Source organism: Pongo abelii, chromosome 3 (assembly GCF_028885655.2).
Source record: "Pongo abelii isolate AG06213 chromosome 3, NHGRI_mPonAbe1-v2.0_pri, whole genome shotgun sequence".
Lineage (NCBI taxonomy): Eukaryota > Metazoa > Chordata > Mammalia > Primates > Hominidae > Pongo > Pongo abelii.
Genome location: NC_071988.2, coordinates 176182042 through 176194384, shown reverse-complemented (window position 1 = coordinate 176194384; position 12343 = coordinate 176182042). Strand labels below are relative to the sequence as shown.

The following is a 12343-nucleotide window of genomic DNA, read 5'->3' as shown; positions in this document are numbered from 1 at the left end:
AGACATTAAGGTAGTCCCCCCTTATCCTTAGTTTCTTTTTCTCCAGGCTTAGTCACCTGTGGTCAACCATGGCCCAAAAATGTTAAATGGGAAGCTCTAGAAATAAACAATTCATATGTTTTAAATTTCTCACTATTCTGAGTAGTGTGATGAAATCTCACATCATCCTACTCTGTCCCACCCAGAAGTAAATCCTCCTTTTGTCCAGGGTCTCCACACTGTACGTGCTCCCTGTCTATTAGTCAGTAGCTGTCTCAATTCTCAGTTTCACTGTCATATATTGCAGTACTTATATTCATGTCACTCTTATGTAACTTAATAATGGCCCCAAAGCACAAGTGTAGTATTCTGGATTCTGGCAATTTGGATATGCCGAAGAGAAGTGGTAAAGTGTTTTTTTTTTTTTTTTTTTTTTTTTTTGAAGTGAAAGGTGAAAGTTCTCGATTTAATAAGAAAAGAGAAAAAGATTGTATGCTGAGGTTGCTAAGATCTACAGTAAGAATGAATATTCTACTTGTGAAATTGTGAAGAAAGAAAAAAAAAATTTGTGCTAGTTTTGCTATGGCACCTCACGATGCAAAAGTCATGGCCACAGGGCATGGTAAATGCTTAGTTAAGAATGGAAAAGGCATTAAATTTGGGGGTGGAAGACCTGAATAGAAAAACGTGTTCAATTTGACAGTAACATGTTGCACCAGAAAGCATTGAGCCCTCTATGAAGGCTTCAGCAAGGAATCCCCTGAAATGAGTGACCCTAAGCCATTTACTGCAAGTAAGAGATGGCTACACAGATTTGGAAATAGGTTTGGACTGAAAAATACAAAAACTACTGGAGAGGCTGCATCTGCCAACAAAGAAGGTGCTGCCACATTTCTGAAAATGTTGAATAAGGAGAAAGGAAACCATCTAAAGCAAATCTCTAATTGCCGTAAAACTAGGTTTTTCGGGAAGAAGATGTCCAATGGAACCTACATTCATAAATGTACAAAGGAAGCACCAGGGCATAAAACATGGAGGGACAGATGAACTCTGGTACTATGTGGTAACACTGCAGGACATATGATAAAATCAAGTGTAGTATACAAAGTGAAGAACCCACATGCTCTCTAAAACAAAACATTATCTGCCTATGTTCTGGCAACATAATAAGAAAGCATGGGTGACACACATCTTGTTTATGGAATGGTTCCACCAGTGCTTCATTCCAGAGGTTAAAAAAAAAATACTTGGATGAGGAAAGGTTGGAATTCAAAGTTCTGTTAATATTAGACAATGCACCTGGCCATCTTGCTATGAAAATGAAAATGTTGAGGTTGTATTTTTACCTCCAAATAAAACCTCATTGCTTCAGCCCCTTGAGCAGGCATTATTTGGTTTGTCAAGGTCACACACCTGCCTGGTATTTGATCAGCCATTAATTGATGCAGATCATAATCTGGATGTAATGTAATGCTGGAAATCATTCACTGTTGCTGACGCAGTAACATTCATCAAAGCCGCCATGCATGAATTAAAACCAGAAACTGTAAATGCCTGCTGGAAGAACTTCTAGAGTGAAGTCATGAATGATTTTAATGGCTTCCTGGGGATTGATGGAAAAGTTAGGAAAATAATTCACACAGCAAGACAAGTTGGTGGAGAAGGGTTTGCCGACATGCTTGATGAAGAAGTAGAAGAACATATTGAAGGCCATTGAGAAGTGTTAATAAATGAGGAAGAACTTTTTGAGTCATCTACAGAGAAAGGGAAGACAAAGAAGAAACTAAAGCAGAACCAACAATGTAGACATTACTGAAATTTGCTCAAGTGTTTCAAATCACACAGATATGAAAAGACAAAATTATAGAATACAATCCTCAGATAAAGTGCAGGATTGAAGTCACCCATATGATCACAGGATTATAAACTCTGTACTAACACTTTGATTAAAAACTGACAAGCTTTCTTTTTTTTTTTTTTTTTTTTTTTGAGACGGAGTCTTGCTGTGTTGCCCAGGCTGGAGTGCAGTGGCATGATCTCGGTTCTCTGCCACCTCCACCTCCTGGGTTCAAGTGATTCTCCTGCCTCAGCCTCCCAAGTAGCTAGGACTACAGTTGTGCACCACCACACCCAGGTAATTTTTTGTAATTTTAGTAGACACGGGGTTTCACTGTGTTAGCCAGGATGGTCTCAATCTCCTGTCCTCGTGATCCGCCCAGTTCGGCCTCCCAAAGTTCTGGGATTACAGGCGTGAGCCATCGCGCCCGGCCAAAAACTGATAAGCTTTTATTACAATGATTTCCAAAAGGTTTTGGCAAAACAACAACAACAACAATAACAAAAAAAAAAACCCTGCAACTCTCAGGTACTCCTAACCATCAACATCATCTGCTCCTGACATCCAACCATTGACATCATCGTGGCTCGGTGATCCAAGACCACTTGAAGCAGATGATGATCCTCCTCCTGACATACCATCAGAAGTTCAGTAGTAGCCTACTGCTACGTCACAGTGCCCACGTCATTCACCTCACTTTACCTTATCATGTGGGCATTTTGTCATCTCACATCATCACAAGAAGAAGAAGGATGAATACAGTACAATACGATATTTTGCAAGAGAGACCACATTCACGTAACTTTTATTACAGTATAATTGTTCAATTTTATTAGTCATTTTTAATCTCTTACTGTGCCTAATTTAGAAATTAAACTTCATCATAAGTATGCATATATAGAAAAAAGCATAGTATATATAGGGTTTGGTACCATCCACAGTTTCAAACATTCACTGGGGGTCTTAGAATATATCCCCCACAGGGAAGGGGGAACTACTGTAATAGAATTTTTGAATTTTCAAAAGCCTCTGTGTGCCCCTTCCTTTTTATATCTCTTTTTTCCTTTCTTTTTTTTTTTGTTGTTGTTGTTCCGAAATATGTGTACATTGCAGAATATCTAAATTGAGCCAATTAACATACACATCACTTTATGTCTCTCTTTTTTTTTGTCCCAGAGATAATTAGTAACTTGAATTTGTATTGATCACTGGCTTCTTTTTTTCTCATAAAGAAAGACAGGTTCTCACTATGTTGCACAGGCTGGCCTCAAACTCCTGAACTCAAGCAATCTCCTTGCCTTGGCCTCCTGAAGTTCTGGGATTATAGGCATGAGCCACTGCACCCAACTGATCACTGACACTTTTGGTTATAATTTTTCCACTGTATTTGAATTTCTAAACAATATGTCATTTACTTTTACCTTGACTTAAGTATGATAATAGAATCATGCTACGTACTCTTCTATGACTTTATTCCTTTGCTCAACATTTTTACTATGACTTACAGTGCATAAACCATTACATGTTAAAGAGAAATAGCAAAGAATGAAATGTACAGGCTTGTATGTCTCTTCTTAGATTTCTCTTAAGTACATTATACTATTTCTCGCTATGGTAAATGAAAAAAAATGCTTTTCCTGACGGTGCTGGTGTATGTATTTGAAACTGATTTTTGTCTTTTGATTTTTTGTCTGGCAAATTTGCAAACTAGAGACTGACATTTTTCTGTATATTTGACACACAAAATCGTATCTGAAAATGACCACTTCCCCCTGTCTGAAGTTATGTAGTTATTTTTCTTATTTCAGTGGCTAGCCTAGTTATTTTAACATATATAAAGTCCAACATTAATCAATATTCTCTTCCTGAGTAATACAAGAGATTTGCAATTATTGATCTCAAAGTGCTCCTATTTCAATTTCCATGCTTTTGTGACCACAATTTTGGTTCTTTCAAATTAGGCATTATTAGTATTTTTCAGTTGATTTAGCTGCATCCTTGCTGATGTCTCTGCTAACCATTCTTTCTTACATCTCAGCCTTTCTTCTAGTATTATTTTTTTGCTGCTTGAACTATCTCCTTTAGTGAGGGTTTGTATAGTAAGCTCTCTCAGATTCAGGTAGTTAAAAAATGTAGTTATTTAATCCATGCTTTTAAAATACTTTTGCTGGTCTTGTAATTCTAGACTCACAGTTATTTTATCTCATCATAGTAAGATATTATTCTACTGGCTTCTGGCATCCCATTGTTGCATTAAGAAGCCAGCTGTTGATCTAAACACCATTCATTTGTATCTTTTCTTGGAACTCCAATTAGACAAATGTTGAGCTATGTGACTCTCTGCTACATCTCTTTTTCATATTTTTCATCTGTCTTCCTCTTCATTCTGGGGAATTGTATTTTTCATTTCCAGAAGTTCTGTTGAGTTCTTTTTCAACTCTTCTTTGTCTTTTGAAAAATAGCCTCTTGTTCCTTGCTCATATTTCCAAGGGTTTTTAATGTATTTAAACATATATAATAATTATGTGCCCAACAATTCCTGCATCTGAAATCTTTGATGTTTGGTTCTGTTGTCTATGGGTTTGCTTGCTGTCATTTATGGTGCCTTGTTTCTCTATGATTTTAGTGGTTGTAGACTATGAGCTACTCATTATCCTTGAAAGCTCTTTGACGATTCTTTGAAGCCTCAGTTGAATTTATGCCCTTAAAAGAGGATTTGCTTCCTTTTCTGCAATTCACCTGGAGAATCATCAGGGAGAAGCTAGTTTAAATTTAATTCCTAAGAGTTTTAAATGTGTATAATTATGATAGTATAGCTACCATAAATTCAGGCTTAAACTAATACGGAAGATTTTTTTTCTCCCTTTCAATCAACACCAAGGTTAAAAAAAAAAAGTCAAGCTTCTGGTGGTTTTTTGGCCAAAACCTTTTGGAAGAACGTTGTAATTAGAAGTTGTAGTCTCTTTCTTTTTAACTCATCACTGTTGCTGCAGATTGTAATCCTTCTGTGATCATACGGGTGACTTTGATGCTGCATTCCATCTGTGGATTGTATTCATGAGTTTGTTCTTTAATATCTACACAATTTGAAACACTTCAGCAAATTTCAGTTATGTCCACATTGCTAATTCTGCTTCAGTTTCAGTTTTGTTTCTTTTTTTTTTTTCAATAATGGCCACTGATTTGGAATATATGTAGCCTTTAGATTTCCAGCTCTATGCTAGTTTTTCCTATTAGCCCCTTCACCTTTTGTGGGTTCTCACCTTATTTTCCACACTCCATGCAACTATCAGAAATGAATAGTAAGATGGAAGGTTGTGGTAGAAATCTTTGGAACAAAAATGAGCTGTTAGTACTTACTAACCACTCAGGATTTCTGTCTTCATTTCTGTTTTGTCCTCTGTAGAATTCTTACAACTGTACCAACTCAATAATGCATTGTAATACATACACATATATGTCTATGCATATATATGTATTATATATATAATTTATCGTGCATTTTAGTTGTTTTTATCATGAAGATTGGTCAAGTATATAGTTTACCATACTGCTGTCAAGAAAGCTTTTTTAAAACTTTAATTATGATATTAAATGCATCCTTTATGCTGCCTTTGACAAATTATCATTAAAATGGTATCTAATTGAATAGGTTTTCTGAATGTATGTATTTTAAACATACACCACTTAAAATGTGAGACTGATATGTATAATAAATCAATAATATTTATCTCTAAGATTATAGTAACTTAAGAATAAAAGTATGAGAAAACCATTTTATTAGTAATTAGTTTAATAAGTTGTCATTAGACAGATCTCTGATGAGAACTCTGTTTTCTGGCAATTTGTGCCAGTTTACCCTCTGTTCTATAGTCACAAACCAAGTTGACTCTGTATTTAAACTTCATACCACTTTAGTGTAAAAACATGTATTTCTCACTGTCTAAACCAGCAGCAATTTTAGAGCTTGACTAAGGTTTTTTATGTAAATAACAGATGGCAGCATTCATTTTAGTATTTATTAGAGTGGCACAAAACAAAACTGATCAAACTTTCAATGTTTCAAAGACATTGTTTAAGTAGGAGAGGGTTTGAAAGCTACTGAATAACATAAATATTTATCACATTCTGCTTTGGTTTGTACAAATGCATGTACACAGTATATAACTGATGGATGGAAGTAACCTGAGTATGTTATCAAGCATGTAGCATTTGATGAATCTTAATCTCATTTGGATGTGTATTTCATAACTTTGCCAAAAGCTATACAACGTACGTATTTTTTAGAAGAAAATGTTACTACCATTTTTTTCTCAAGTTATTACATAACTGGCACATTAACATATAAGCAAGAACATGAAGTTAGTATTTGTGAGGCTTCTTACTCTAAGGAAGGTGTTAGTTTCTGCGTATACCATTAGACAGAGTCCAGTAGTACTTTCCTCTCACTGATGACAGTACACGCTTGATGTCTTTGTGAAAACTACACATGTATTATCCAAGGAAAAACGTGGATCTAGCAGCCTTGAATCATCCCACAGACTGGTTATTGTCTTTTCTACTTGCACGACTTTCACAGCATATGCCAGTTATTACCCCAAAAATAAAAACCATGCAAGGAAAGCATTAGAACCGTCGATCCATTCCAAGTGCAAAATTCCAATTATCAAAGCCTAAACACAAGCCTTTTATTAAAAATCGACTTTGATCTGCACTATAATTGGCACACTTTCTACTCAGTGACATGGGCAATTTAGTGTTGCATTTCTATTCTATTTTTCCTTTACAAACAGTAACAGAACATGATAGCCAGGCAAGTGCTCTGTTTGGTGGAGACAAGAGATCTAGGTGAGAGCTGTGGACCCACCTCAGACTCAGGCTCTGGTGACATTTTGGGTGTGGGAATCAGCCTTTGTTTCAGGGAGGTTTCTGAAGACCACCTAGTTTCATCACCAGCATATCAAAAGGCATCTTAATTATTCTCCAGGGGCCAAAGTTAGAGCTACTCTAAATTTTCTGCCAGGGTTGTTGGTCACAACGGACTGTGGTTTGTGAAGTAATTTGGTTCTAGTACTAAATTGGTAACTAAATTTGATATCAAAAAATGATACTGAGTTTATGAAATTTTAAATTTGGTAGTATAGTGAGTTAATATATAATATATTGTTTTTTTTCTAACAGAATATAAGCTACAAAATCTCTCCCAAAACACCCAATAACAAAGATAGAATATGTGAACAGGATATGCCTCCCACTAGAATTCAAGTAGGTGCCAGATGACCTAAATCTTCTTGGACTAGGTTATCTGGGGAAGCTGATTCAGATACAGCAATAAAAACTGCAGCTCCCAGGCCATAGTTCCAGAAACAGTACAGATTCTTTCACCAGAGGATCGAACTTCTAGTAGTTTATGGCTATTAAATGTTCTCTTTCTAAATTCAGAGTTCACAGAGATATTAAATCCATATGTGATGATAAGGGGCAGACAAACACGAGTAACACATCGTGGAATCTACGTTACTACAAAGAGACATTCCAAATATGCATTATGTCACCTGCTCCTCACAGCCACTCTTTGAAGTCATTGTTAACATCCCATTTTATATAGAAAAGGAGACTCAGCTTTACGTGAACTGCATAACTTGTCCAGGTCACAAAGTTAGGAGGTGGTGGAGCCAGGTAATTGACCTAAATTAAATTTCTAGGCCTGGGATTTATGCCTGGTTTCAGGTTTCTCTAACTCCAAATTAGTGTTCATTCAGCAACTCTCTATTTGATGGACTTGCTGACAGTGAAAGCCAAGTAAATAAAAATAATACATTGAGTCGGAAATTTTGTTGTAAAGTGGAGGAAAAAACAGTAAAAACTAGACAAGGAAATTATGTTAAAAGAGTAAGTTTCTTAATTTGCCAGGGGTGGGGGAAACTAGAGCATGGCATCACCCTCAAAAATCTGCTTCCCTAACCTGGATCTGCCTTTTATATGCGGGCATAAAAGTATTACTGTGTGCCTTCTGGAGGGCAGACCCTGAGCCAGACATTGGAGATATGATGGTACGTAAGAGATGGTGTATGGAGCTTATAAACAAGAGGAATAATAGGACAAAAACAGGTGAAGGTGAACAAAGTGATGATGCAGCTGCTGGGAAATGCAGAGGCTTTGTAACAGACTTTTGGGAGGCTGATGGTACAGGGATGGTGATCTGGAAAAATCCCTGAGGAAGGATAGCTGTGGGAGCCATTCCAGGCTGATGGAACCGCATGCGTGATGACTCTTTAATAAGCATTCAAGGATCAGATGCATATTATGATCATGGAAGGGTTTCATGCAGAACAACGACAGCATCTTTTTTTTTTATTATTAAATTCAGAATGAAAACTGGATTAGGGAGAGACCAGTTTTGTGGCCAATGCAGGGGACAAGGTGGGAAGTGCTGGTGGCTTGAAGGAAGGCAGCAGTAATGGGGCCGGAGTGAAGATATATTTGAAAGATAGACTTTCCAGACAGGGCCAGGGGGTAAATATGGAGAGAGATAGCTCCCAGGTCTTGGTATTTCATAGTTTCTTTCTCTCTGCATATTTGAACCTGCAAACATCTGCAAGATCCCAAATCTTTTCACAATGACCCCGGTTGGTGGGGAAAGGAGGCCCGCCAATTGGAGGCTTCTGCGGGACAGGTGAGCTGTGAGCACATGAGGCAAAGATGCTTTGAGTCATTTTAAGAATAACTATGGCCAGGTGCTGTGGCTCATGCCTATAATCCGAGCACTTTCAGAGGCCAAGGCGGGTGAATCACGAGATCAGGAGCTCGAGACCAGACTGGCCAACATGGTGAAACCCCGTCTCTACTAAAAATACAAAAAATTGGCTGGGCATGGTGGCGGGTGCCTGTAACTCCAACTACTCAAGAGGCTGAGGCAGGAGAATCGCTTGAACCCAGGAGGTGGAGGTTGCAGTGAGCCGAGATTTCACCACTGCACTCCAGCCTGGGCGACAGTGCAAGACTCTGTCTCAAAACTAACTAACTAAATAAATAAATAAAATAAAAAATAAAAGAATAACTACAACATCATTTTCTTTTTTTTCTCCTTGGAAATAAAAATAGGACAACTCACTGTGAAAGAACCCAAGTTTCTTGATTTTGAAGTCAGAAATGAGGTACAACTCATCGTTTTAGCTGAAAGTAGTGGGCATAGAGCCTATTGCAAAGTAGCAGTCTTGATACAGGATGAGAATGATAATTCACCATGCTTTGAACAAAGTGTTTACCAAGCATCAGTGTCTGAAGGCCAACTCTACAATGCTCATGTCATACAGGTAACAGAAATACATTTGTGTGTGTGTGTGTGTGTGTGTGTGTGTGAGAGAGAGAGAGAGAGAGAGAGAATTATTACAAGTCAATGTACATCAAAATTTCCAAGCCCTGTGGTCCAACAGTCTTTCCAGGGCATGTACATTTTATAGATGGGATGAAACCTTAAAGAAAATCTGAAATTCTTGCACTGTCTCTTCCTCTTTATTTATTCAGTGCTCAGTTACTGACACCTGCTTTCTCTAGGAGCACTGTTGAGCACTAGAAGTATGCATTTATTAATACAATAGAAGTATGCATTTAGTGTAATGAGTGAAAAGAGGAGACACAGCCTCCTCCTGGAGGAAAAGTATAAGACTTCACAGAATAGTGATATTTACACTAAGTCTTCAAGGTGAACAGGCATGTGGACGGATCTGCTTTCAGGACTAGCCCCATCTCAGTAAAAGGCCCCAAGTCCTGGAGAGGCATCCATTCACAGGGCAGTTTTGTTCATACTGTAAAACCCACTCATCCTTGATACTTTCTCCACCTGCCTCAGGACAAGTGCTTGTTTCGTCTTTCCCTCCACGATTGAATTGAGTTTTTGTAGTCATGAAGCTGGGCATTAGGAGATCTCTAACCTCCCGTGACTTTGGAAAGGAAATGAGTATAAATCCAACTTCCAGGCAAAGTTAGCCACAGGGAGGGTCATTCCTTTTGGCCCCTGGAATGTCATGGCTGTGGTCAGCACTTCATGCTTATTACACCCCTTTTTCTCTGGGCTAGGTGGTGTAAGGCGTTTACATGGCATGCCAGCATATTTTCTGGACAAAACCTGCAACAGTTCTTTACTGTGCAGACACCTTCACCTCATTGTATAAAAAGACCCTGCAGTGACTCACAACTGTAATCTCAGCACTTTGGGAGGCCAAGGCAGGTGGATCACCTGAGGTCAGGAGTTCGAGACTAGTCTGACCAACATGGTGAAACCCCATCTCTACTAAAAATACAAAAACTAGCCTGGTGTGGTGGTGGGTACCTGTAGTCCCAGCTACTGGGGAGGCTGAGGCAGGAGAATTGCTTGAACCCGGAAGGCAGAGGTTGCAGTGAGCTGAGATCATGCCATTGCACTCCAGCCTGGGCAATAAGAGCAAAACTCAGTTTCAAAAAAAAAAAAAAAAAAAAAAAGCCTTTCTTTTACTGCAATTCCAGTTTCTGATGCACATATCCCTGCTGTTGGTGAAAACAAGACCAACAGAGTCTCAGCTGCCTTGGAGTTTTAGCTCTGTGCCCCTACACTCCATCCAGGATATCTGGGATCCCCTAGGCTATGACTGCAGAGGTATTTTGTATTATACCAGCCTGATTGCTCTAGTCACCAGCCTGTTCCAGATGTGCTGTGTCTTTACCCTGGTTTCAGCCATGACTGAGATGTTTCAGAAGAAAGTGAGGACATTTACTTTTCCAGTCTTTATCATCCCTGCCCAGTGAGGCTGATCAGTGGGGATGACAGATGCCTCCAATGCCACATTGTCACAAGAGGATCCCCACACTGGGGCCCTGCATCGTTTCATTTCTCTGTCCCACATGCTAACTGGGATGGAGCTAAATTGCTCAGTGTGAAATAAGTGAAGGCAAAGACCCATATAAAGCCCGGGTGCACTGAATGAGAGAGAGCCTGACCCACCAGCACTTCAAATTATGGCAGAATTGTAGAAGGCTGAGTCAGGGACAGATAGAATGAACTTTTTTCTTTCCATTTTTCAATCATTGAGTTCCCAGGAAGCTAGCACTACCATTCTGCTGTGTCTTGTTCAGAAAATTAGAAATGGCAGAGGCTCTGGAACTCATACCAGTTGTGGTGGTTGCTTCCTGGTTTTTGCCCCCACACTGCTCAATGCCCTCCTTTGGTTACAGCCCCACAAACTTCCTTTGAGGGTCTGACCCTCTGTCGATGCAGTCCTGGTGGGGTTGTCGTCAAGATATTGACCTGCTTCCCACTCCCATCCCGCCAAAGGTGTGGTGAACTGCCTTGCTTCTCTCAGTCACACAGACTTTCTCTCCCTGAAATTTGAATCTTGGGTGAAGGGACACCAAGACAGAGACAAATTACAGCCAATTCATCTTGATGACCACAACTCAAAGAAGCTGTGCTTTACATTCCCTAGAGCTGCTCAGGCTCTTGTATTCACTGGGCACTCTTTCTGATACATCTCTCCCCGGTTTGGTTAGCCCTAGTTAAGATGTGTTGCCAGTACCCTAGAACCGTAGCTGATAGACCATCCAGAGATATTCTCTGTAGCACTTTTTTTTTTTTTTTTTTTTTTGAGACGAAGTCTTGCTCTGTCGCCAGGCTGGAGTAGGGGGGCACGATCTCGGCTCACTGCAACCTCCGCCTCCCAGGTACAAGCAATTCTCCTGCCTCAGCCTCCTGAGTAGCTGGGACTACAGGTGTGTGCCACCACGCCCAGCTAATTTTTGTATTTTTAGTGGAGATGGGGTTTCACCATGTTGGCCAGGATGGTCTTGATCTCTTAACCTCATAATCCACCCGCCTCGGCCTCCCAAAGTGCTTCTGTAGCACTTTTAAATGTACAGCTCCAAGGGATACAGTAGACTTTGATGCAGACGGGTTTCTCTTCTTGGTGATCCCAAAGGAAACTGCATATTGCAGCCTTTCAGTCCCAAGAGCTGTCCCCTGTCTGATGAGCGCCTGGATACTGCACCTGGGTCACTCAGGGTCCCCTGAGAAATCTGGCAGCAAAGTGAAGGATAAATTGAGATGGCAGGAAATTAGAATGAAAACCCACTGGGACATTCATCAGTATAGTAGCCCAGGAGAGAGATGACAGGGGACATGAGCTAAGACTAAGGCTCAGGGGCATAGAAGATATAAACAAGTAAAAAGTAATTAATTAATTTGTCAACTAGTTCTTAATCAAGATATCGAATCCAGTAACATAATTGGTTTAGTGATTAAAGTTTATTGCAAAATGATGGAGAATGATGTAAAACTTCTGTTTTATCCTCAACACAACTTTGATAACTCATCAAATACATGATCAGGATCTACATTTCTTAGCACTAAATCCAGGTTTTGTTTCACTTATTTAGTGATCCCTTTAAAATGAAACTTTAGGGCCAGCCACAGTGGCTCACACCTGTTATCCCAGCATTTTGGGAGGCCGATGCAGGTGGATCGCTTGAGCCTAGGAGTTCAAGACCAGCCTGGGC

At 39.4% G+C, this 12343-nt stretch overlaps 1 protein-coding gene across 2 annotated transcripts in view; it reads left to right on the top strand.

The window, feature by feature from the left end:
• Positions 1–12343, top strand: part of DCHS2 (dachsous cadherin-related 2) — a 255471-nt gene that overhangs the window by 218274 nt on the left and 24854 nt on the right. For both annotated transcript variants that reach the window (XM_024246399.3, XM_054554600.2), the window contains one exon: positions 8921–9132. In XM_024246399.3, the coding sequence (XP_024102167.2) occupies positions 8921–9132 (212 nt within the window). The remainder of the gene's footprint in view (positions 1–8920; positions 9133–12343) is intronic.